We start from the raw sequence: 27,907 nt of genomic DNA, 5'->3' as shown, positions 1-27,907 counted from the left end.
GCACACAGAGGGCTTGTAGAACAGAGAGCTTATAAAACTCATGGAATCCTACAAAAGAAATCGCCTTCTTCAGAGCTTGTGTGGAGAGATGGCTTAAGGTTGCCGAAAAAGTGCTTCCAAGAAATCTGTTTTTGGCACCATATGGGTTCCTCCTAGATCAAATGATACAGGCGACAGAGGAACCTGAGTCTTAACGTGCACGGTTAAATCAGGGGATTTCATTTCACATTCTGCAGAAAGAGAGAGAGACAATTGATCCCATTATGTGAGGAGGACCTGAGGGTTAATGTGGACTAAATGTTCTTTGAGATGGACCATCGCCTCACCTGTCTGTCTGTCTGTCTGTGTGTTCCTTGTTCCATTTCCTCCCCCACAGTTGACGGTGGCTGGGAGAAGTGGAGTGAGTGGACGGCGTGCGGTGTGCAGTGTGAAAGACAGCGTAGAAGGGAGTGCAATAACCCACCACCCAGGCACAGGGGCATTATGTGTGAGGGGCCCAGCAATGCCACCGAGAACTGCACTGGAGGAATGTGTACCCAGAGTAAGTCCCTTATTCTTTTCTCTGAAGGATTTCTTTCTTTTCTACATTGCCATCTTAACCTCGACTATCATCTCCATAAGCCGTATCTCCATTACACCCATCATAACATGACTTCTCATTAACACATCTGAACAGCTGGCCACAGAGGGATTTGCTGGACAAATAAACACACTGGAATCAAGTCCACATTACTGGAGCACTCGATGCATGATAACACTATGGTAATCCCTCCTGTGGTGTTCAGGCGAAACATCCCCCGTGTCACAAGAGCATATACTGTAGCTATCACTGAAGACATGGAGAGTGTATTCCGTTTTGACCACAGTTTGAACGTTTTGACCATGGTTGTCAAAGCAATTTAGTTACTGATGCAGTGCATTACCCGCACCCGTAATGCTTAATTTCACATTTGCATAATTTAGTGATAAACTCATGAATGTTGCACAATGAGAGGTTTTGAAATAAATATTGAGTTACACATGGTCTGATCTACTGCAAACTAGAGTCACGCTTGCGTTGTCAAAATGGAGTCCGTGATGTAATATTAAGGGTCACAAACTGTGACAGTAATTACCTGACTAAAAGGAAATCTTACACGCATACAGTCCCTGAATGGGATAAAAGAAAGAGGCATCAGCATGTTTTAAAAAGTAGTACTGGTATTTTGGGCTAGTGCGGTAGAAGTATTGGTAAAAATACAATTTCCCGAAAATATTTGACATTTTTCTCTTTGTAAAGGAGAGAGATAATCATGGTATTTTTCAGACCCATTTGCCAATCTCTCCCTTGGCCACTTCTATCCATGTGGATATTGAGTCTGGTAATGAAGCCATACATCATTATCTGGGCAGTCTGTATCTGTATTGGCATATCTCAGTGGTAGGGCCTCTCCACATGATTTGAGTCAGAAAGAAGTGCACTAGTAGGATACCGCACTCACACAGGGCTGGCGTTTAATCACCTCGCTCTGCATGCGTCCCAAATGGCAACTTTTTCCCCCCTTTATAGGGCACTACTTTTGTAGGGAAGTAGTCCACTATAAAGGGAATAGGGTGCCATTTGGGACACAACCAGGGCTGGCGTTTAATCACCTCTGTCTCTCTCTCTCTCTTTTCTGTCTCATTCTGTGTCTGTCTTTGCAGATGGAAAGCTGCTGCATGATGTTAAACCTCAAAGTGAGTCCTTCCTTTCTGCATTTCTTTTATTTTCAACCCCCAACTCTTGAAACAGGCTAGCTGTCTACCTAATTTGTGAGGCATACAATTGTAACTAGATGAAAGTTCAGGAAACCAGAATCAGAATATTACCAGTTTTTTCTTTTTATGAGAAGCTTTTTTTAGACACCTACCTATTAGTTAACTTTAATTTCCCTGCATTTTAAACAGCCATCACACCCATCCAAAACGCTTGTAGTCAGGTTCTGAACAGAACTATAACCGTAGAATTAGGAATTAGAATAATTAGAGTAATTGAATAGGATCTCTTTTACTATAACCAGGTTCTACCATTCTATCACTCAGCTGTTCACTCTTCACGAGCGTGACATCACAACGTGCTCTCCTTCTCGGATTGAGTCGAGAGATTGATCAGTTGTGACAACTGAACATATGCTATATTGTAAGGGATTAATGCAGTGTAATTATGCAAACGAGCTAATTTGACCAATTTGCAGTGTATCCTCACTTGTATTCCCCTGGTGGGTCTCAGCTCAGACGCTCTCTTCCCCTTGCATAGCGCCTGACACCTCCTGAAATGATTCAGGTGCTACCTTGACTGGAGCCTCAGCAGTGATTGTAATGAGACTTCATTAGACTGACAGACAGGCTCACTCACTGTGCCTGGTTTGCAATGCATTCTGGGTCAAACAATTCAGTGGAGAGTTCTAGAAGGGGGAGACAGACATCTGGTGAGTGATCATACTAACGGGGCTACTCTAAATTAATTTGCTTCGGATCATTTCCTGTCACTGTCAGACATTGACCATTGGGCCGTACTATGTAGTTTAATATGTACCATTAGGCTTATTGGATATAGACTAGTGGGTCTGAAGGCAGTTATACCCCTCTCACTCTCACTGTTAACAGCTTTATGAATGTCTTGTGTAACAGCAGTGTAGAGGTGAGATTCTCCATGCTCATCTAGTCCTCTGTGTGCTGCATAATGTAGCATAGGAAGATGAGCCTGTTGGATGAGCAGTTGAACTGTGTCTTGGGATGGACAGTCCTCAAAGTGCTCTACACTGTGCTTTCAAATGAATTCACTTCTCTCCAAAAGCTCCTAGTGATAATGTCAAAGACAATACTGTGTATTTTAAATACTATTTTAGATGCCTCAGAATGTCACCACAAAATATTCACTACCATCACCATTCTCACATTTTCCTCTTCAGTGTCTCTGTACTGTACCTTAGTTGAACTTCTTGCATGTTATTGTTTACACTTAGCAAGCATCCATTGAGACTGTTCTTTCTGTGTTGGTCTGTGTGTGTACTAGGTATGGACGGCTCCAACGACGTGGCTCTCTACTCTGGGCTGGGCTCGGGAGTCATAGTTGTGGCTGTCCTTGTGGTGGCCGTCATGCTGTACAGGAGGAGCCAGAGCAACTACGGCGTTGACGTCATCGACTCATCCGCGCTCACCGGGGGCTTCCAGTCTTTCACCTTCAAGACCACCAGACAAGGTGACCTAGCGCTGCCTTTCACTTCATGGAGACATGCCCAGTTGCGCACAAGGCCAAACGGTAGGCAGGACTTTTCAAGGACCCTTTCGACAGGCTGCTTCTGCTGGTGATTGATTGCATGTGTTTGCATTGAGGCGGCACGGTGGCGGCACTGTGCAAACCCTGCACATCTGCCTCAAATTTATATTCTCATAAGCGCTGAAAGAATCTGTCCTTCTATTTTGACAGACCAGTTCTTCTGTTATTGCCGAGATAGGTAATCAATCTTTGACAGACGCATCCTGTGTCCACCTGGCCGCAGACCACACACACGCATGACTGTCAAGCAACCAATCCCCCTTCCCTGCCGTCAGATAGCCCCAGCCAAATCCACTGATGGATAAATGTGAAAAGCATGGAACACTGAACATCAATTGCATTTTTGTTGTGCACAGCAATAACTTCTGTTCATAACAGTGTCTGGGGCTGTGGCTTGTCCCAGGCATCCTTCCTATTACTGTCAATGACACTTCTGGGTTAGCACAAGCGATAGCCATTGCAGAAGCGGGTGATAAATCCTGGCTGGATGTGACACCACTGTGAAAAGCCCTGCCGGAGCCATGCTGAGCCCACTACATCCACTGCTCCCAAGGCCTGGGTTGACACTCATGCCTAGCCCCTCACCACGCGCAGGGCGGGAAGGGAAAGCTGGGGGACTGTGGAGCGCTACATCCGGCAGGCTATCAATCCTATTTAAATAGGCCAGCTTTTCAGGAGCCGCCTGCTGTGCCCTCCACCGGCCACCATCACTCCATCCCATTCCCCTCTCCATCAGCTTGCTAATGGAGCAGAAGAAATATAGCTCATATTATACGCTTTCCCATTTCCAGTCTGGATCCTTCTTTTACAGAGGAAAGGAAAGAAACACAAATGAATAGCGAGTATATCATATTTTTCCTGACTGTTCCCCCCAGTCGACCTTATTCAGGTTGATTTTTCATAATCACAATAATATACGGCAATACATAGAGAGAGAAAAACAAAGCTTTTCTCAAGTGTGTTCTTCATAAGAAATTAGTAGCTTTTCATGCCTTTTTAATTTATTTTAAAAGTCCCTTAAATGCTTTAGATACACCCCCTCATGTGGCAGGAGCTAAGGCGGAGTGGTGAATGAATCTTTAGGCCTGACCCTGTCTCTATGCATTACTGCTGGCCGTGAGCGATTTTCTATTTTTTTTTCTTTCTTTTTTTAATCAGAGGTCCAATTCCAAACCTATCCCTCAAGGTATTCAACGTGAGGTCCATTTCATTAACTTCTGTCTTCCCACCTCCTCCTCAATTCCGTTTTGCTCTACCATCTCCACTGCACTGAGAAGGGGGGAAAAAGTATGCATGCCAGATTGAAAGTTTAAGCAATGGCCACTGAATTGTTTTTGGGGCGTGATCTATATGAATTTTCTCAATATCTCACACTGCTCAATTTCTTTATTTCAGTTCCGTCAAATGTAACATTTCCCATGATATCTTTTACTGTGATTGAAGTGCAATAGATTTTAAAATTGTTAAATTGTATACTTTCATCCTGTTACGCATTTTCAGGCACTAGACTAGACGATGAAGTTACAAGGAGAAGCCCTTGATTGAATAATACCCTCTAGTTAGTCTTTCAGTAGAAACAAACACACCCTGAAAGCATGACACAAATCAAGCCCCCCAGCAATTAACGATTCCCCCTAAAAATAAAACATTAGCCTCCTGCCTTATGCCCCTCGCCAGGCAGCAGCTGGGCAGCAATGACTTTGTGACTCCACCGTTATCTTGGCACAGTGAGTCCTGGGGCCCTAATGTCTGGATGTGTCAGATAGATGCATGCGGTGTTTGGCAGTGTGGTCAGGCGTCTAATGGCTGTGGATGAAGACCACCTCCTTGGACGGTTGAGTTGATTATGAGAGATGAAGGACCCTCATTTACAGGACGGTCACCCAGACCAGGACGGCACCTTCCCAGCCACACACACACACACACACACACACACACACACACACACACACACACACACACACACACACACACACACACACACACACACACACACACACACACACACACACACACACACACACACACACACACACACACACACACACACACACACAAAACCCCAGCGCTGTGCTGTGACCACAGACAGAGAAGGACCTTGTCCTCCAGGAGGATGACTTTGTGTACAGAGAGGAACTGACTCCAACAGATGGATCATGGAGATCAAGCTGTGTATGCTTGGTAATTACATCTACCTCTGACCAGTGACTATGGCTCAGGCCTGACCTGGATAGCTACAGTATCTTTTATCCAGGTTATTTACCTGTACCGTAACTCTGTGTTAGTCACATACCCTGACATGTTATTCACACTAAAAGCCTGTTTTCCATCAGTTGACAGAGTGTGCTCCCTGCTCAGTGGACTTCACTTCAGCCAATGGCTCCAGCAGAGAGAGCTAGGGTATTTAGATGACGGCATGACTTTGTGGCTGTGTGTTCCACTCCATCTCTCTAGGGAGCCCACTGCTTCTCAACTCCTCTCTGCAGCCAGACCTGACAGTGGGCCGGACTTATAGCAGCCCCATCTGCTTCAAGGACTCCATAGACAATAAAGAGCTCTTTGACCCCCTGCCAGACAACAAGGTCAAAGTTCAGAGCTCCTTTATGGTTTCACTAGGTGTGGCCGACCGCGCTGAGTACCACGCTCCCAAAGGCCATCCACCCGAGACCTTCCCCAGGGGGCTGAACCGAGACTACAGCAACAACACTGTGGAGAGACGGAACACCAAGAAGGGCCTGCTCACTCCCAACGGGCCCCCCCTCACCCCCACTAAAGATCAGATGAGAACCACGGGCGTGTTTGGGCATCTGGGCGGCCGGTTGGTGGTGCCAAATACTGGTGAGTTCAATGTGTTCAAAGACTGAATTACACTTGAAGCTGTGTTTACAGCTGAATTAAACAGTTTGTGCTGCCAAATACTGGTAAAGTACAGTACATGGGTTTAATGAAGAGAGATGGGTAGACTGTTCTCTGATGATGGCTACTCTGTGCTAATATCTAATTCTAGCATTTTTTATTCTATTCTAATGGAAAATAATGTTCAGTTTAGCAAAAACATGCACACGCTTGACTAATAACAAGTAGAAGTAGTCTAAGTGAATGTCTTGGTTAGTGAAACCAGGGATACATCTCAAATTGCACCCTATTCTCTATGGGCCCTGGTCAAAGGTAGTGCACTATGAAAACAGTAGGGTGCCATTTGGGACTCAGACCAGGTCCCTTTAATCTCTCTAGAGTCTAATGCATGTTGCTACAGTACAGTAGGATTCATTAATGTTGTTTCTCAGGTAGGTCAAGTACAGGAAGCGAGTATAGCTGTTTGTTATTCCTCTACATTCCCACCAGCCCTCCCAGGCAAACCGGGGTCAGGCCTCTTATCATAGACAATGACTACAAGTGGAGGGAGTAGATGAGTTTGCTATGAGGACTGCCACAGTTGTCAGGGGTCAACAGTTCCATGTGAACTGTAGCTTTGACATCTCTCTCCCGGTCCCTGGTGTGTGTAGGACCCTCGGCTTTGTTGGAGAGGCACTGATGGAGAGGCACAGGGAAATCAGGCTCCTTCAGTCTGATGGTTGTGTGTGAGTGGAGAGAGTCACAGCGGTCAAATGGACCACTCTCACATCTACAATGTCTTTAACGATGCTGAACGGACAGCCATACATGGCCAACACTTGGCTAACTGCCAGTCTCTTCTTTCAGGATGAATACATGTCCTACACACTCAAGCAAAAGTGTAAACACACATGAACATGTATGCACACACACAGACGGACAACGTTCAATACAATCTCAGACATCATTCAGTCCTGTGGGACGTAAACTGATGATGATCAAACTTTGGTGGTGTGAGCATAATCCTCTGGGCTAAGGATGTTGTTCCCTGTCACTCTGGGGATTTAAGAGGTCCTGGAAGGCTCCTGCACAGCCATCCCCAGTGAAACATCTGACAGGGTGGCAGGTGTTGGTTTAATGAACGCTAACTGGTTGATTTGCAAGAGGGGAGATGACAGACAGGGGGATGACGAAACACTTCCATTGCTGTTTATAGACAGGCAGATATTGAATATCCTATACAGCTGCTATACCCCAGTCTCCCACTAACCCTTTGTAAGGTTTCAGACAGGGTTTTTAGGCATTGTAAAAGGTAAATGGTATTGCTTCCAATATATGAATGCTGCTATGAAGCTGTGTGGTTGTGCTCATACGCAATATTGAATGTCTAGTCCTGCACTTAAGTATTTCACCAGTACAGGTCAACACAGTCACAGATATACAGTACCTTGCAAAAGTATTCAAACCCCTTGGATTTCTTCACATTTTATTGTGTTACAATGTGGGATTCATTGTATTTTTTCCCCAACACTCTACACAAAATAGTCTGTCAAAGTGTAAGAAAAATGTGATATATATATGTTTTTATTAATTAAAAAAAAAATTAAATATAGTCGTTACATAAGTATTCAGCTCCCTGAGTGGATACATTTTAGAAACACCTTTGGCATCGATTACAGCTGTGAGTCTTATTGGGTAAGCCTCTAAGAGCTTTGCCCACCTGGATGATGCAATATTTGCCCATTATTCAAGCTCTTTCAAGATGTTGGGGATAGATTTGCAGCAGATTTAAGTCAAAACTGTAATGTGGCCACTCAGGAACATTCACTGTCTTCTTGGTAAGCAACTCCAGTGTACAGTGCCCTCGGAAAGTATTCAGACCCCTTGACTTTTTCAACATTTTGTTACGTTACACCCTTATTGTAAAATGTATTAATTTGTGTTTTTTCCTCATCAATCTACACACAATACCCCATAATGAAAACAGGTTTTTAGAAATGTTTGCTAATTTATAAAACATTTAAAACCTTAAATATGACATTTACATAAGTATTCAGACCCTTTACTCAGTACTTTGTTGAAGCACCTTTGACAGTGATTACAGCATCAAGTCTTCTTTGGTATGATGTTACAAGCTTGACACACCTGTATTTGGGGAGTTCCTCCCATTTTTCTTTGCAGATCCTCTCAAGCTCTGTCAGGTTGGATGGGGAGCGTTGCTGCACAGCTATTTTCAGGTCTCTCCAGAGATGTTCGATCGGGTTTGAGTCCGGGCTCTAGCTGGGCCACTCAAGGACATTCAGAGTTGTCTTGGCTGTGTTATTAGGGTCGTTGTCCTGTTGGAAGCTGAACCTTTGCCTCAGTCTGAGGTTCTGAGTGCTCTGGAGCGGGTTTTCATCAATGATGTCTCTGTACCTTTCTCCGTTCATCTTTGCCTCGATCCTGACTAGTCTCCAAGTCCCTGCTGCTGAAAAACATCCCCACAGCATGATGGGGCCACCACCACGCTTCACCATAGGGATGGTGCCAGGTTTACTCCAGATGTGACGCTTGGCATTCAGGCAAAGAGTTCAATCTTGTTTTCATCAGACCAGATAATCTTGTTTCTCATGGTCTGAGAGTCTTTAGGTGACATTTGGCAAACTCTAAGCGGACTGTCATGTGCCTTTTACTGAGGAGTGGCTTCCGTCTGGCCACTCTACCATAAAGACCTGATTGGTGGAGATCTGCAGAGATGGGTGTCCTTCTGGAAGGTTCTCCCATCTCCACAGAGGAATTAGAACTCAAAGTGTCATCGGATTCAGAGTGACCATCACCTCCCTGACCAAGGCCCTTCTCCCCTGATTGCTCTTGGTGGTTCCAAACTTCTTCCATTTAAGAATGATTGAGGCCACTGTGTTCTTGGGGATCTTCAATGCATCTTCAATGCATCTTCATTGGGATCTCGACACATTCCTGTCTCGGAGCGCTACGGACAATTCCTTCAACCTCATGGCTTGTTTTTTTTTCTGACATGCACTGTCAACTGTGGGAACTTATATAGACAGGTGTTTGCCATTCCAAATCATGTCCAATCAATTGAATTTGCCACAGGGGGACTCCAATCAAGTTGTAGAAACATCTCAAGTATGATCAATGTAAACAGGAAGCACCTGAGCTCAATTTTGAGTCTCATAGCAACGGGTCTGAATACTTATGTCAATATGATATTTCTGTTATTATTTTTAAAACATTTGCAAAAATTTCTAAAAACCTGTTTTCTCTTTGTCATTATTGGGTGCTATATAACCCATTTTAGAATAAGGCTGTAACGTAACAAAATGTGGAAAAAGTCAAGGGGTCTGAATACTTTCAGAAGGCACTGTAGATTTGGCCTTAGGTTGTTGTCCTGCTGAAAGGTGAATTCCTGTCCCAGTCTCTGGTGTAAAGCAGACTGAAGCAGGTTTTCCTCTTATTTTGCCTGTGCTTAGCTCCATCCCGTTTCTTTTTATCCTGAAAAACTCCCAAGTATTTGCTGATGTCAAGCATACCCATACCATGATGCAGCCACCACCATGCTTGAAAATAAGGAGGCAGTTACTCGGTGATGGGTTGTTTGGGATTTGCCCTAAACATAAGGCTTTGCATTTAGGCCAAAATTGTATTCACTTGCTGCGTTTTTTTTTTTTCAGTATTCCTTTAGTGCCTTTTTTCATTTTGGAATATTTTTATTCTGTATATTTATTTATATTCTTCTTTTCACTCTGTCATTTAGGTCATTATTGTGAGTCACTACAATCATTTTGATCCATCCTCAGTTTTCACAGCCATTGAACCCTTTAAAATCACCAATGGCCTCGAGGTAACATCCCTGAGCAGTTTCATTCCTGTCCTACAGCTCAGTTCAGAAGGACGACTGTGTCTTTGATGTGTCTGGGATGTATTTTGTGATATCCATTTGCGATCCAATTACGATCTTGTCTCATCGCTGCAACTCCCCAACGGGCTCGGGAGAGGCGAAGGTCGAGTCATTCATCCTCTGAAATATGACCCGCCAAACCGCACTTCTTAACACCCGCCCGCTTAACCCGGAAGCCAGCCACACCGTTCAACTGACGACCGAAGCAGCCTGCAGGCGCCCGACCCGCCACAAAGGAGTCGCTAGAGCGCGATGAGCCAAGTAAAGTCCCCCGCAGCCTAACCCTCCGCTAACCCGGACGACGGTGGGCAAATTGTGCACCGCCCTATGGGACTCCCGGTCACAGATGGTAGTGACACAGCCTGGGATCAAACCCGGATCTGTAGGGACGCCTCAAGCACTGCGCTGCAGTGCCTTAAACTGCTGAGCCACTCAGGAGGCCTGGGTGGTTTAATGCATAATCCACAGCATAATTATTTACTTGACCATGCTTAAAGAGATATTTAATGCCTGATTTGTTATTGTTACACATCTACCAATCACTGCCCTTCTTTGAGGCTTTCTAAAAAACTTCCTGGTCTTTGTAGTTAAATCTGTGCTTAAAATTCAATACTTGACTGAGGGACCTTACAGATGTTTTATGTTTGGGGGACAGAGGAAGGGTTCGTCATTCAAAAATCATGTCAACCCCATGTAATTTATGTGATTTGCTTAGCTAATGTTTACTTCTAAACTAAGTAGGCTTGCCTTAATGAAGGGGGTGAATACTTATGCGACAACTACAGTATATTTTAGTTTGGAATTGATTTATTTAAAAAAAATAAGGATGTTAATTTTATTTATAGATTCTTGACAAAACATGACCATTAAATCCATTTTAATCCCACTTTGTAACACAGTAAAATCTGAAGAAATACAGAATACAGAATACAGGGTCAGAATACTTTAGAAAGGCACATGTAAAGTGTTGGTCCCGTGTTTCATGAGCTGAAATAAAAGAGCCCAGAAATTTTCCATAAGCACGAAAAGCTTATTTCTCTCAAAATGTGTGCACAAATTTGCTTATACTGCCAATATAATCAATCCACCTGACAAGTGTGCCATATCAAGAAGCTGATTAAACAGCATGATCATTACACAAGTGCACCTTGTGCTGTGGACAATGAAAGGCCACTAAAATGTGCTGTTTTGTCATACAGCACAATGCCACAGATGTCTCAAGTTTTGAGGGAGTGTGTAATTGGCATGCTGACTGCAGGAATGTCCACCAGAGCTGTTGCCAGAGAATTGAATGTTCATTTCTCTCCCATAAGCCACCTCCAACATTGTTTTAGAGAATTTGGCATCCAACCGGCCTCATAACCGCATACAATGTGTAACCATGGCAGTCCAGGACTTCCACATCCGGCTTCTTCATCTGCGGGATCGTCTGAGACCAGCCACCTGTATAGCTGATGAAACGGAAGAGTATTTCTGTCTGTAATAAAGCCCTTTTGTGGGGAAAAAACGAATTCTGATTGGCAGGGCCCTGGCTCCCCAGTGGCTGGTTCTTTCTCTCAAGTGCCCTCCCAGGCCCACCCATGGCTGCACTCCCACGCAGTCATGTGAAATCCATAGATTAGGGCCTCATTTCCTTCTTTCAATTGAATGATTTCCTTAAATGAACTGTAACTTAATAACGTTTTGTAATTGTTGCATGTTCCGTTTATATTTTTGTTCAGTATAGAAGGAATCCATGTTCTGCTCAACTACAGTATATACAGGCATCTCAAAGATATCTTTAGTGTTTTGTTGTTGTTGTTATTGTTGTTGACTCTGTTGTTGTGTCTTGCAGGAGTCAGCCTGCTGGTTCCCCATGGTGCGATCACTGAGGACACTTCCTGGGAGATGTACATGGTGATAAATCAGGGAGAGTCCAGGTGAGAGCAGATCTCCTGACCATCTATCTGTATGTCAGTCGCTCTCTACTTCCTCATCTTTCGTCATCAAGCCTTACCATTCTTTATCAGTTGAACAATGCTACTTGTTCACCCTTCCTCACCTGTTTTAACCTCATGAGTTAAAAACTTTATAAATACGGAGGTCTCTGGCAGATGGACCCAGCGAGCACCACAGATTATCTAGCACCCCTCCACACGAATCATTTAGGTGGCAAGATCAGGCTGATCATTTCCACTGTAACCTCGCAGGTGATATTCCAGCGTTGATCTCTCATGTGCAACAAAGAAAGTGCAGCTCATGTGGAGCAATGTGGGTTTATTGCCAATGTAGTCTTGATTCATTTAGTCTAGCTTACTTCAAGGAGGTAAAGTGTTGATGTGTTGAGTTTGAGTTGGTGGTGGTCTAAAAAAAAAAAGATCTGTTTGTATTTCAAAGCTAGAGCCACCTGTTTTGTACACCCACATTCCTACAACAACTTGGGAAGTGAATTTTAAAGCTTGAGCCACCTGTTTTGCACACCCACATTCCTACAACATCTTGGGAAGTGAATTTAAAGACCTAAATTTGAAATGTTCTTTACTGAATTTCTGGATGCCAGGTGTTTTCTCCTTGGCTCTGCCAAGATGGAGTGGGAATGCGGTCATGGCCGGGCTGTGCAATACATCTCACCCACTTGAGGATGACATGGCTCCCCCGCCCGGCCACTGTACCTTCTAGTTAGCCTCAATAACACCCCACAGGGACAGACTGTGGCTGTGCCCCCATTCCCTTTATGGTGTACTACTTTTGACCAAGACCCATAAGACTCTGGACAAAAGTCGTCTCATTACTGTATATAGCGAATAGAGTGCCATTTGGGGAAGATTTGTGAGCTCTCCTAAGCCCCCTCGGGTCATTTGTCCATTCGATCTGCAGGTGGGATGTCACTGACGGTCTCTGGCAGGAACTATTGTAATGGTTTCAACATAGCATTCATTTTGAATGCCACAGGGAGAAAGTATTGTTGTCCAGTTTATATCTTAGTATCCCTCGTTCTCTTGAGCTCATGAGTAAACCATTACTTCAAAGATGTCATTTAGTAATGTAAATGTTCGTTTAATTTAACTGTCTACATTTCTTTATTAGAGAAAGAGAGAGGCTAAAAGGGATAGATGAAACATTAAATCATAGCTTGGTATGTGCAGCCAATTGTAGTCCATAATGTACAGCTTTCACTCTTAGGTACCAATGTGATGAATGTCCCCAGTCTCTGCCCATAACATGCGTCGCTTTAAAAAAATGGACAAAAACCCAGTTGGACAGGCAGGTAGGAGAGTACAAGCAAATAAAGGTGAAGCTAATGGAGCATGTTAATGTGTGCATTTATTAAGCCCCATGCTGCCTCTGCTCTCTCTGTGGCGTCGTGCCCCAATATGCCACTTTGCATGGCTCCCCAGTCCCTGAAGAGTGAGTCATCAGTCACTTTGAATAATGCACCTCATCTAGGGCCAGGGAGGAAGCCGAGCCGTACGTTGGTACAGGACCCTTCATGATGATGACAAGTGGAATTGAAAAAGAGAGGGGTCCGTCCCAAATGGCACCCCATTCCCTATATAGCAAACTACTTTTGACCAGAGCCTTATGGGCCCTGGTCAAAAGTAGTGCACTATAAACAGAAAAGGGTACCATTTGGGACTCAGCCAGGATAAGAGCCAGAGGCACTTCTTCTTTTAGGTGCTGCTGCTTCTAGACTCCTCTCAGTCATAAGTGGTAGGCAGCTACTTAAAGTCCAGCTAATCTGTTCCTTGCTTAGCTACTCTTGCCGTTGAATGTGTGATCAGGCTCTTCGTTGTTGACTAAAGGATCATCAGAACTCTCGCTGGACCATTCAAAAACCAGCCAGGGCTGCTATTAAAACAGCATGGTGATTGACGTGAGCAGTGAGCTCTCATCTGTATAAAAAAGGTACAGGTTAACTGTGTGAGGTGAAGGTTAAATGAATAGAAATAATCATCATCAGCACTGAATATGCAACGACATATTTTATTGCTATTTATTAGTGTATTTTACTAGCGTATTCACAATCGTGTACTGTACTATAACTGCAAGTCAATGAAATGCTTATCATATATATGATGTTTTATCAATAGATGTACTGACTGGTTCAGATGTTGAAAATGTTTGGGAAGTCTGAAAGGAGTCTGTATTGTACCGTATACATTGACTGTGAAAAGTGAATCATGAAAGATCTTAAGCATTGTTGGGCAATCCACACTAGAGTACAATATACATTACCATTCAAAAGTTTGGACACACCTCCAAAGCTGTCATCAAGGTACTGTAATAGGTGGCTAAAAAATATATTTGATTTGTTAAATTACTTTTTTTGGTTACTACATGATTCCATATGTGTTATTTCATAGTTGTGATGTCTTTGCTATTATTCTACAATGTAGAAACAAATAAATGTAGTACAAATAAAGAACAACCCTTGCATGAGTAGGTGTGTCCAAACATCTGACTGGTACTGTATGTGGCAATCTTACTGAAATAATTAAGTTTTCATCTGCCACAATATTATTTCTGTCATTGTTTATGCCTTGGGTTATTTGTTTAAAGTCACACTGTATCTTGACGCGGTGAACTTTCCACCTCACTCTCTCACTCAATCACTCAAGGATCTGGATATAGCCTAAACCAGATTTTATTCAGTGGAGGAAATCTTGACAATTCACAGTTCTCAGATCTTTGATGACTGATATGAGCTTAGAGAGCTTTGCGAAGGCGTTTCGCTGCACTGCCTTGATCTTCCTTGGCCTTTTCAAACCACCGCCTACCCTTCCTACCCCTCCTGGCAACACAACCTGAAGATGCTATTTATTGTCAGCCCTTTTTTAATGAATACGCCATCCATTTTTAAGGTAAATCATATTCTGACTTTATGACTCTGTCTCTAGCAGGGAATCCGGGAACCAAACACCTGCAGGCTGCTCTCTGTGTCTTTATGCTGTTTGTGAATTTGCATGACTGTCCACCGCCCTCATTCGTTTTTCTTTATTAATTGCTTTCATTTCATGCAGCACCACCACAAGGAGCGATGGAAAGATAATGACTCCAAGATGATAAACACAAGGCTGATGAATATGCAAATTCATCAGCGACCGACCGGCACACAGATCCCTTTATAAGACTATTATTGGTCCACACTCAAGCCCTTAACATACATGATCTAAAATATGTCCCTGTTTTATATGGGGAATAGATTAATGTCTTAAGTCGATTATGTAGAGTTAGCATTTCAATTGTTTTTAGTCTTATAATGTAATGCGATGTTCGTTTAGTAGTACCTTGAATTTGCAAACCCATTAAATATATATATATACATTTTTTTATTATTATTATTATTTTATTTTTTTAATGTTTTTAATTTTATTATTTATTCCCTTTTTCTCCCCAATTTCATGGTATCCAATTGGTAGTAGTTACTGTCTTGTCTCATCGCTGCAACTCCCGTACGGACTCGGGAGAGGTGAAGGTCGAGAGCCATGCGTCCGCCGGAACACAACCCAACCAAGCCGCACTGCTTCTTGACACAACGCACATCCAACCCGGAAGCCAGCCGCACCAATGTGTCGGAGGAAACACCGTACACCTAGTGACCTGGTCAGTGTGCACTGCCCCCGGCCCGCCACAGGTGTCACTAGTGCGCGATGAGACAAGGATATCCCTGCCGGCCAAACCCTCCCTAACCCGGACGACGCTGGGCCAATTGTGCGTCGCCCCATGAGCCTCGCGGCCGGCTGCGGCAGAGCCTGAGCTCGATCCCAGAATCTCTGGTGGCACAGCTATGATGCAGTGCCTTAGACCACTGCGCCACCCGGGAGCCCCCCCCCCCCCTCCCCATTAAATATTTGACCACATTTTATCAAATACATTATACCTGTAGCTACAGTTAGTTGAATAGCGTCTTTTCAGAATGAACCAACGACAATTGGTGTTTTTCAGTTTCCAGACAGGGGAAGGCTGTGAGATCCTACTAGGACCAGAGGTCACCTATGGTCCTCGAGGCCTAGACCTCTCCAGTCCTGTTGCTATGACGATAGCTCACTGTGCAGAGGTTGACACTGAGAACTGGAACATCCAACTGAAGAGGAAAACACAGGACAACAGTTGGGAGGTAAGAGAAGCCCCTTTAACCATAAACAACTCTGTGTTCTCTGGGCCAGTTACTCAGACACAGATTTCATTTTTTAGTCAAGGACCGAGTCCACCCACATAAGAAAATACTACAGTTTACTATAGAATACTACCTTGATCATGTGTAGTACTTAGTATATAAGTGTGTAGTATACTGTAGAATACTATAGTAAATACTAGTATTATCGACAAAAAACACTATTAAATAATACAGAAATGTATGCAAAACATGTTTTTTACGATAGTAAATACTTCTGTATTTCATTTGCATATACCCTGCCCATCCCCCTCCCCCATACCGCAATTTGTGCCACCTTTAAATGAGAAACCTACATGCCAAGTATAGACCATATATTGTTTTCCCTACAGGTTATAGAAGGAGCAGAAACTGAACTATCCGAAAATGTGCTCTTTTAGTATTTCTCCAGTAGGTTTCCTCTAGGAGAAAGCCCCCCAGTTTTAAGTAAAAGATAATAAAACAAAAACTGTTTGGGAAATACTACAGTAATGTCCCCAAAAACACTAGTGTTTTTGCAGACTGTAGTATACTGTACAGGAAATACTACAGAATACTGTACTACAGTCCGCAAAAACACTACACTAAATACTACAGTATACTATTCCCTAAAAAGTGCACTACTTTTGACCAGGGCCCATATGTATGAATTGAGTGCCATTTTGGATGCTTCCTTGAGCAATGCCCTGCTCCACACCCTTTGTCCTCAATAGCCTTTTCACACTTCAGACACTACAGTAAAGTCTGAAAAAACACTACAGTGAATACCATAGTATTCCTACCATAGTATACACTATAGTATTTTTTCATGTGGGCAGGCCCTATGTTATTGTTTATTTTTTCTTCTATAACCCTGGGGGCAGTGTGTTTTTAACTGGTCAAAGATATTCCCAGATAGAGGTTGTATTTTCCCTTGACACCTCAACACAGTTTGTTCCATCAGTTTCTTTTCATTTCCTGACCTCTGTACAAAATGTATCTCTCTTTTGGGAGGGACAATGTTCCAGCGAGCCTTTTTGTGATGTGCCTGTTGAGATGTGTGTGTCTAAAGTGTGAAAAGGCTATTGAGAGCATAGGCTGTGGAGCAGGGCATTGCTAAAGGATGCGTCCCAAACTGCACTCAATTCCTACGTAGTGCACTACTTTTGACCAGGGCCCATAGGGATCTGGTCAAAAGTACTGCACTTTAATAGGGAATAGGGTGCCATTTGTGACTCACAAGGGTGCCATTTGTGACTCACACAAGGCTTACGGTCACTGTGGATCCAACAGCCTGCTTGAGGGGAACAACAGCCTGCCTGAGGGGAATAACGTTGAGAGCGCTGGAGAAAAAACAAAACAATTACAGCATGTAATAGCAGAGAAAACACATTGCTTGTGTCAGACAGACGGGGTAACGACAGGGCAAAAGGGCCCGTTAGACATCGGAAGTATCGATTGGTGGATTCTGGATGGACACACTGAAATGGGTGTGGACGTGAGGCAATCAGGGGAAGAGTCATGGAAATGGCCTCCCATCTGACCTGGACTCACCGGATGTGTCCCAAATGGCACCCTTTTCCCTATGTAGTGCACTATTTTTTAACTATGGGCCCTGGTCAAAAGTAGTGCACTATTAGGGAATAGGGTGCCATTTGTGATGCTGCCACTGCCTGCCCTGCTTTCTAAACACCTCCCACTTCTCAGGACATGTTTCACTAAACAGACACGTGAATCAGCCTACCTGCCACTCACTGGCTTTTTCAGTAATTGTTAGACCTTGGTTTGTTACCTTTTGTATTTCTCAACACCGTTGTTAAGATACTATGGACTACACCCTAAAGCCATAGTGTTTGTTTTTTCTCGTGCAAAGTTGCTAGTAGTAGGCTTAGTTGAGATATTTCAGCATTCTTGTTTTTTTTTCTCCCAGTGTGTACTATTCGCTTTAGGAATGTCTAATATTATTTTGTTGTCTAAAAAAGAGCTTTCTACAATCTATAACGTATTGTACATAGGCAATGCCCTCCCTCACTTAGAATTATTTGTTCATAAAAATGTGTTTTTGAACAAAGCAAGTGTAACAGAAAATAATTAAGAGCATTTCCAGGCAGGTAGTAATATAATTGTACATCTGACCACGTTTTGGCAGACTGAACAGGGGGTCAGAATAATGAATATTGTAGTTCTGCCCCAGGCTGTTATGCTATGTGGTGTCAGTGATTAAAACAGGATTGTTATTTAGAATATTAGCAGCCTCTGGATTTGCTCCTGCACCCACTCTGTCCTATATAATGTTGTTACAACCAATGGAAGTGGGCTGTGTGCCCTATGTAAGGCAATTAACTATACAAGAGGTTGCAGTCCTTGCAGTCCTTGCGTGTATCACTGGCTTGCTTACCCCAGGCAAGGAAACAATGGGAATGGGTGGCAGGGATCTTAGTCTCAATTACGGGCTGCCTCCTGACCCCACCGTTCATATACACCATTTTTGTCTCTTGCCCTTTTCTATGGGTATATCCCAAATAGCTATTCACATATAGTGCACTACTTTTGACCAGAGCCCTATGGTGCCATTTGGGACAAAGTCTATAATCTCTCTTGGATATACAACATGCACCGCTGCAGATTTCATACCCTGCAGACTCCCTGGAGGTCATTCTAGCTGAGGATGGTACAGGTGTAATTGACATACTGTAGCTAAGCCTTGCATCTCATTAACCGACTCTGCGACCAAAGGTTCAACACGCAATAACAAGAGACAGCAAAATTGGTAGCTACTAACCATCACGCCTTCCTTGGCCCTTCATTACTTCTCATTTGTGTAAATGATATAGCTTTGTATGTCTCCAATTTGCTCGCGGGGATTTTTATTTGAAGTGAACACAGCTGTTTTAGAGAGAGATAATGTGGGATATAATTATGGTAGCTGGCTGGAATGATAAAACGACTGATTCCATTATTGTAGTTTAAAATAATAAAAGGGGTTTCCCACCTACTGCTGTTGTTCATGATGACTGATCTGTGTTCTGAGATGTTACCATCTCATCTACCTCGGAAACTACGTATTAGCAGATATTATTCCTGTTTAAAAAAGCACTTCAATTATATTCATTGAACCAAACATTTAAATGCTCCCATGATGACACAACACTATAAAAGATGCTGATCAAATACACATCCACAAATTGCACAATTGCATAATTATAGTATTTCTTCTCGTATTTCTTCTCAATGTAATCAAATGTAATGATGCTTCATGCAATTGTCTTATCATCCTCTGTTGCCAACCGGCCTGTGTTCTGTGTTCCCCGTCACAGGAAGTGATGTCAGTAGAGGATGAGTCAACATTCTGTTACTGCCTGATGGACTCCAGTAGCTGCCACCTGCTGCTGGACCAGCCTGGCTCCTACGCCCTGGTTGGTGAACCACTCACTCAGGCAGCCGTGAAGAGGCTGAAGCTAGCAGTGTTTGGCAGCATGGGGGCCACACCCATGGACTACAGCCTCCGAGTGTACTGTGTGGACGACACGCCATACGCCTTTCAGGTAAGCAGGAAGGGGCTCTGCACCATAAATCGACCCATATGCCCTATGCATTTCTGGAGATCTGAGAGGATTTGATTGGTATAAGCAATATGGTGATTTTCCAAGGTAGAGCTATTCGGGGTCAATTTGAGATTAGGTCATTCTCATCCGTTTTTGTCATGCAATGCCTGTTTGTCAGTAGTGGAATGTAAGAAATACTGTTGAATAATAGGTGTATTTCCTGGTGGTTGCATAATACATACGCACACGTTGTTTTCCTTTGCTTGGTTCATTATTTTCATTGATTGCAGTTTGCTCTTGGGCAATCATCTGAATCGCAGTATTGATGGCAGTGCTTAGGCGGCAGATGATAGAAGAGAATCAAGTCCCTCACAAACATTGATATTTACGGGTTAGCCTTCCAATCATTCGGTCATATAATTCAATAAAGCATGTGAATGTCTGTATTGATATCTCATCATCTAGCATCAGGGAAATCAACTGCCTCAGTTCACTCAAGAGACATAAAGCAGAACAGAAGCGATCAGAACAGAATAGGCCTCAGGAGTGACTCAGCCCCTGCTTGTGTTCCTGTGATTTACCAGAAGTCACTGACAGCTGGGTTTAAAATGCTTTTTGGATTTGGTTTATGAATCCGTCCCCAGCGCAGCCTGCCGAGCAGATGCCAGCCCCCTCTGTCCTCTGGGCCTCTGTCGGCTACAATCACACTCACTCTGCTTCATGTTGTTCAAGTTCTGGCTATAGACGGACAGAGTCAATCACCGGTCATATCCTAGACTTAGATCAATAGGATGCTCCTGATAATAATATTAAGGATGTCATTTCAGTGCAAAATGTACCCAAATGTAGCTCTTCCTCTGGCTTCAGTTGCCATACAATGTGAGGATGGGGCTAGCACACAACCTAGTCTGCATAGGGAATACAGATTACAGAATTACAGAAGAATACCATTTGCTCAAGCAATGCTGATATTAATGCAGGGGAAGAGGAAATGTAGCATTGAAAGGGTGTCATTTCTCAAAAGGTCAAAGAAAATGGCCATGATGTATCCTAAAAATTATTTCATGGATTTTAAATTTGATTTTAATAGAAAAGTTTTGTCTTGCAGAACAGGTTATCTGATCGGATAGGATTAAATGTTCATTCAAATGAAAACTGATGTGGCTCATGTAATGGAATGTATTTTTTTGTAATGTCAGTTGAGTTGAATCAACAAATCACAGCACATATTGATGGGTACACTTCCTGCTTTTACTTCCTGCTTGTACTGTACTTCCTGCTTTGATCCTATGGGTCAAAGATGTTCTATTAGATTGACAAGATAGTCAAGTGATCGCTCTAACAATGGAAATATATGTCCTCAAAGACGTAAGGGAGGCGGGAGGAGGTGAGATCAGGTGGGACCATTCTAGCAAATGAGAGCGCAGATATGCGTATGAAGAACAGGCCAAGATAAATAGAGGACTAATCTTTGTATCAAATCAAATCTAATTTTATTGGTCACATACACATGGTTAGCAGATGTTATTGTGAGTGTAGCGAAATGCTTGTCTGTGCCATTATAGTGTCTGTGACAGCATGGACAGACATCTCCATTTTAAAATAGTCAATTTTCTTGTTCTTCATTGGCTGTTTTCTCCCAACTCATTGGCTGTTTGCTCACAAGTCCCAACTCATTTGACTACTTAAACATTTTGGAAGCCCTCAATTGTAATATCCATGCTAAAATGCGTTATATCCATGATGAGTCCTCAATCTATGTCATGACAGCAGGCACAACTTCGATATAAAGTCGTTTTTGGGTAAGTTGCCGAAATGCCACATATATAAGTGCATTCGCAACAACCTAACTTCTATTCGATCAAATAAGCCTCACGTAGCAAGTAATAATTTTTCTGTTGACCAAATTCGACACTCATTGACCTCAATACAAAAATTATACTTACTTATTTTCGTGGACAGATTTTGAGCGGAGGAAAACCTCTCGTTTCCCCTCTTCCTCTCTGTATGGGTACACTCGCAATGGCAGCCAGTCCACCCTTTATGCCATCATTAACTTGAATGGGGATACCCATTCTATTGATTCTATTTCTATGGCAGCACATGCAGTCAGGAGGGGAGGAAAGGAGAAAATGTGTCTCCCTATATAGTGCATTCAGAAAGTATTCAGACCTCTTGACTTTTTCCACATTTTGTGACGTTACAGCCTTATTCTAAAATTGATTACATTTTTTTCTCTTCCTCATCAATCTACACACAATACCCAATAATGACAAAGCAAAAACTGTTTTTTTTACATTTTTGCAAAGGAAAAAAAAACTATCACATTTACATAAGTATTCAGACCCTTTACTCAGTACTTTGTTGAAGCATATTTGACAGCGATTACAGCCTCGAGTCTTCTTGGGTATGATGCTGCAAGCTTGGCACACCTGTATTTGGGGAGTTTCTCCCATTCTTCTCTGCAGATCCTCTCAAGCTCTGTCAGGTTGGCTGGGGAGTGTTGCTGCACAGCTATTTTCAGGTCTCTCCAGAGGTGTTCGATTGGGTTCAAGTCTGGGCTCTGGCTGGGCCACTCAAGGACATTCAGAGACTTGTCCCGAAGCCACTCCTGCGTTGTGTGCTTCGGTTCTGAGCGCTCTGGAGCAGGGTTTCGTCAAGGATCTCCCTGTACTTTGCTCCATTCATCTTTGCCTCGATACTGACTAGTCTCCCAGTCCCTGCCGCTGAAAAACATCCCCACAGCATGATGCTTCCACCACCATGCTTAACCGTGACGAGTTGAATCTTGGTTTCATCAGACCAGAGAATCTTGTTTCTCATGGTCTGAGTCCTTTAGGTGCCTTTTGGCAAACTCCAAGCGGGCTGTCATGCGCCTTTTACTGAGGTGTGGATTCCGTCTGGCCACTCCACCATAAAGTCCTGATTGGTGGAGTGCTGCAGAGATGGTTGTCCTTCTGGAAGGTTCTCTCATCTCCACAGAGGAACTCTGGAGCTCTGTCAGAGTGACCATCAGATTCTTGGTCAACCTCCCTGACCAAGGCCCTTCTCCCCAGATCGCTCAGTTTGGCCGAGTGGCCAGATCTCCAAACTTCTTCCATTTAAGAATGATAGAGGCCACTGTGTTCTTGGGGACCTTCAATGCTGTAGAAATGTTTTTGTACCCTTCCCCAGATCTGTGCCTCTGCACTATCCTGTCTCAGAGCTCTCTGACAATTCCTTCAACATCATGGCATAGTTTTTGCTCTGACATTCACCGTCAACTGTGGGACCTTACATAGACAGGTGTGTGCCTTTCCAAATCATGTCCAATCAATTGAATTTACCACAGGTGGACTCCAATCAAGTTGTAGAAACATCACAAGGATGATCAATGGAAACAGGATGCACCTGAGCTCAATTTCGAGTCTCATATCAAAGGGTCTGAATACTTATGTAAATAAGGTATTTCTGTTTTTTGCAAAATGTCTAAAAACCTGTTTTTGCTTTGTCATTATGGGGTATTGAGTGTAGATTGATGAGGGGGAAAAAATATTTGTAACATTTTAGAATAAGGTTGTAACGTAACAAAATGTAGCAAAAGTCTAGAATTCACTGTATATATATTTATTTGCTATTACGGAGACCGCAGTCATTTGGCTGGCCAATTACCGTCATCCAAAATTCCATGACCGTCACAGCCCTAACACAAACGCACACAAACAGTCACAAGCAGTCAGCATGGCATGGTGTTAGTCATCCCTCTGTTTCTTTTGTCACTTCTCTTTGAGATTGAGATGTCTGAGAATAGACCGCTCATACATTAAACGTCCCACAGGAGCAGAACAATGGTGACAGATGAATACCTTACAGCCTCAAATCAAAAAGCACTTTCATCATTTCAAATACAATTTGGGGGATGGATGTTAGCCGATACATGCTCATCCAATGCATTCAATTGAAACTTCAATCTTGTATTGTGGTTCCGTATTTAATATAGCTCGCTACTAATGAGAATTGTTTTTTAGTATTTCATGTAATTTCTCTTGACTTTAGAAAATTATCAGGTTTTGTGAGGATTTGTGGTTGGCAGCAGAAGTGAACTGTGGTGATAAAGAGAACTGGCCGACTGACTCTCCAGTACCTCACTCCCTCCAGGGAGTGGTGGCCACAGAGACCAGTAGAGGAGGACAGCTCCTGGAGGAACCTAAGATGCTGCCTTTCAGAGGGAACACCTTCAGCCTCCAGGTCTACATCCAAGATGTCCCACAATTTCTATGGAGCATCAAACCCTTTACTACGTGTCAGGTAACTGTTTTAGACTTTAAACTACTTAGAGATGTAGACATTATGATGTACATGTTATGACAGTCTCAGTCTCAGCAGGACTTGTGTCCGTTGTAAGTTTCAGGAGGAATTGTGTAAGTCTAATCAGAACTAGACACTGTAAGACATTATCGACTTCTGCCTTACCCTAAAGCGTTTAGCACTGAATCATTTCAGAAACTGTTGCTATGGAACTTCAAACTCTTTACCACTTGTCAGGTATTATTAAAGCAGTCTTGGCGTACAAATGTAGACTGTTTGGTACTTCCAGATATGGACATTATCTTGTTCTGCCTTACCCTAAAGTGTTGAGCACTAAAGATTTTCAGAAACTGCAAATCTTAGCATAGAAAGCAGTGGTGGAAAAAGTACCCAATTGTTATACCTGAGTAAAAGTATAGATACCTTAATAGAAAGTTACTCAAGTAAAAGTGAAAGCCACCCAGTAAAATACAATTTGAGTAAAAGTATTTGGTTCTAAATATACTTAAGTATCAAAAGTAAATGTAATTTCTAAAATAAGAGTAAAAGTATACATTATTTCAAATTCCTTATATTAAGCAAAGCAAATGGCACCATTTTATTGTTTAAAAAATATATGGATAGCCAGGGGTACACTCCAACACTCAGACAAAATTTACATACGGTGCATTTGTGTTTAGTGAGTCTGCCAGATCAGAGGCAGTAGGGATGACCATGTGTTCGCTTGATAAGTGTATGAATTGAACCATTTTCCTGTCCTGCTAATCATTCAACATGTAATGAGTACTTTTGGGTGTCAGGGAAAATGTATGGCGAAAAAGGAAAAAAAATATTTAGGAATGTAGTGAAGTAAAAGTAACAGTTGTCAAAAATATAAATAATAAAGACCAGATACCCCAAAAAACTACTGAATTAGTACTTCAAAGTATTTTTTAAGTACTTTATACCACTGATAGAAAGTTGTATGCGTTATTAATTGCCAATGGTTAACAAAATGTTTGGTTACAACCAGACTGTCTTTTTTACAGGAGGTTGTTTACCTTTATTGGTAACTGTGTGTGCACACTGCATTGCCCCCATACATCTGTGAGGGGTGAGGAAGTAGGGTAGCGTGTCTCACACAGACCGTCAGACAGACACCTCCTCTTGGCTTATTTATGATGATCTTTGGAAGGAGACTGCCTCTGTGAACCTCCCCCTTTCAAAGGGCAGTTGGAGAGTAATGGCTCTTGCCTGGACCATACATCAAGTTAGCTTTTTATTTTTTATTTTACTGCTAGAGTACCTGGCCTCTCCACGTCCATCATTCCCCTGTGCACCATTATCTGACACATCCATCCCACATCGGGGATGATCAAAGCTAAGGGGTTTAAGTTCTCTTTAGGCACACTAGGCTGTTTTTTTTACTGTACAGTTAGCTGGTGTCCCTATCGCCATGGTTACGTATTAAATGGCACCCTGTTCCCTATATAGTGCACTACATTTGACCAGAGCCCAATGGCTAGTGCACTGGGATCGTACTCTTTTTTTCAATTTTCGCCTAAAATGACACCCAAATCTAACTGCCTGTAGCTCAGGACCTGAAGCAATGATATGCATATTCTTGATACCATTTGTGCAAATGTGAAATAAATGTAGGATAATTTAACACATTAGATCTGGTAAAAGATAATACAAGCAAAAAAAGCATCAGTTTTTTTTTTCATCGTCTTTGAAATGCAAGAGAAAGGCCATACTTTCAGATTGGAGTCTAGGTGTAATTTAGATGTTGGCCACCAGATAGCAGCAGTGTGTGTGCAAAGTTTCAGACTGATCCAGTGAAAAATTACATTACTGCACAATATTTTGTATCAAGTCTGCCAGGAGTTTGGTCAATTGATATATTTTCAAGTACATAACTATAGAGAACATACAAAAATGCTATGGTAATAAAAATGTTTAGTTTACACACTCCCAGGAATGTCATACATGGTGGATCATTAGCTTATACACTAACTTTCACACATCTAGATGGCCAGGCGGGGTGGGTGTGGAGCCAGGGACAGCAGTGGGGTCAAACTATAGACCCTAGTTCCTACATTTGAACATAAAAATTGATTTTATCAAACAAAACTATGCTACATTTTATCTCTGGGACCCTCAGGATGACAACTCAGAGCAAGATTACTGAATGTAAGTACATGATTTACCTTCAGAGGTGAATGTATCAAACCAGTTGCCGTGATAAACGTTTTTTGTTGTGTGTCAACTCTCCTCAAACAATAGCATGGTATTTTTTCACTGTAATAGCTACTGTTAATTGGACAATGCAGTTAGAGTAACAAGAATTTAAGCTTTCTGTCCATATAAGACATGTCTATATCCCGGAAAGTTGGCTGTTGTACACAACGTCATTCTAGTCACATTAGTGCATGTTAGCAACAACCGTCCCGGTTTAGGGACACCCATCCCGTTGAGGATAAGTAGTGCACTATATAGGGGATAGGTTGCCATTTGGGAGGCAGCCCATCACTATGACTCGTTTACAGGTGACTTTATTATGCAGAGATGGAAGATGGAAGCGTGCAGGAGGTCAAGGATGTTTCCCTACAGAGGTGCCCACTGCAGAAATGTATTAAACATCAAAGGCACTAATTTTCCCGTTCGTCATTCCCTCGGTCTCGGATATTGTGTGTAATATTTAGCCCGCGATCCGACATCAATTATCAGAATTAAGTGGGAATTTGACCCCCCCAGTACAAATGCTTACTTCCATACATAATTCTCTCTTTGTGTGCCTGCCTGCAGGAATTCTCCTTTTCCCAAGTGTGGTGCAGCAATCAGAAGCCGCTGCACTGTGCCTTCTCCCTGGAGAGGAACAGCCCCACCACCACCCAGCTCTCCTGCAAGATCAGCGTGCGCCAGGTCAAAGGTCATGAGCAGATTCTGCAGGTCTATACGTCCGTGGCGGAGGTGAGCCTGGCTCTCCGTGTGTGGAAAGACATTTTACTTCCACAATCCACACAACCTTTATTTAACCTTAGTGAAGTCAGTGTCCTCTGCTGTCACTAGCTGAACATCCTGTTCTCAGGAGTCTGCAGTGGTTGTTTCTCCCTAGTCCCTGTGGTGTACTACTTTTGACCAAGGCCCATAGGGCTCTGGTCAAAAGTAGTGAAATATATAGGGAATAGGTTGCCATTTGGGATGCATCCTATGCTTCCTTCTAAACCCGAGGGTAGCTAGACGCTATCATTGAGAGCTGACTTATTAATGGCCCTGTGTATCCTAACAGCCTTTTTGTTAAATAAAATAGATTTTTAATTATTCTTGACTCCTGTGACATTGTGTTTTGGCTCTGTTTTTCCCTTGTAGAGCAAGAAGGAGTCAGTCCCATTTTTTATGCAGACGGACTGCACCGTCACCTCACAGACGGGGCCCAAGGCCTTCAAAATCCCCCTCTCCATCCGCCAGAGGATATGTGCCACCTTTGACACTGCCAATGCCAAGGGCAAGGACTGGCAGCTCTTAGCCCAGAAACTCCATCTAGATAGGTGAGTGTCCAAGGCTGTGATACCAAATACCCTCCTATTCCCAATGTAGTGCACTACTTTTGACCAGGGCCCCATGGTACTAAATAGGGAATAGGGTGCCATTTGAGATTTAGCCCAACTGTCTATCATGTCTCACTGAATGTTTCAATGATTACTTGAACAAACAGCAGAAGGTATTTGAGACTTTTGGGCTTCCAAATGAGCCCAATCAGCTGTCCTCATATTATATCTTATCATGTTAAGCTGATTTTAATTGAGTCTGATGGCACACAAATGACTGCATTCACAGAGGGTGATGCTTTTGGCAGGGACGGGTAAACCATTGTTTTATAGTAAAATACTGCCCTCCACTGGATCTAATGGCTTACTGTAATACACACATTGCAAGTTGTTACCCCAAAC

At 42.9% G+C, this 27,907-nt stretch overlaps 1 protein-coding gene and 1 non-coding gene across 2 annotated transcripts in view; both read left to right on the top strand.

The window, feature by feature from the left end:
* The window catches only part of LOC120051491 (netrin receptor UNC5D-like), a 192,758-nt gene that overhangs the window by 164,233 nt on the left and 618 nt on the right, over positions 1 to 27,907 (top strand). Inside the window, exons 7-16 of the mRNA XM_038998392.1 lie at positions 377 to 541; positions 1,684 to 1,716; positions 3,035 to 3,220; positions 5,753 to 6,136; positions 11,866 to 11,950; positions 15,957 to 16,128; positions 19,461 to 19,688; positions 23,826 to 23,975; positions 26,763 to 26,927; positions 27,327 to 27,505. Of these exons, the coding sequence (XP_038854320.1) occupies positions 377 to 541; positions 1,684 to 1,716; positions 3,035 to 3,220; positions 5,753 to 6,136; positions 11,866 to 11,950; positions 15,957 to 16,128; positions 19,461 to 19,688; positions 23,826 to 23,975; positions 26,763 to 26,927; positions 27,327 to 27,505 (1,747 nt within the window). The remainder of the gene's footprint in view (positions 1 to 376; positions 542 to 1,683; positions 1,717 to 3,034; positions 3,221 to 5,752; positions 6,137 to 11,865; positions 11,951 to 15,956; positions 16,129 to 19,460; positions 19,689 to 23,825; positions 23,976 to 26,762; positions 26,928 to 27,326; positions 27,506 to 27,907) is intronic.
* On the top strand, positions 16,550 to 16,602 carry LOC120057274. The gene has a single exon (XR_005477894.1). It is a non-coding gene; the product is annotated as a U7 small nuclear RNA (small nuclear RNA).

The sequence above is a fragment of the Salvelinus namaycush genome, chromosome 1 (genome assembly GCF_016432855.1).
Source record: "Salvelinus namaycush isolate Seneca chromosome 1, SaNama_1.0, whole genome shotgun sequence".
Lineage (NCBI taxonomy): Eukaryota > Metazoa > Chordata > Actinopteri > Salmoniformes > Salmonidae > Salvelinus > Salvelinus namaycush.
Note: the sequence above shows the minus strand (reverse complement) of the source record. Positions and strands in the feature narration are given on the sequence as shown.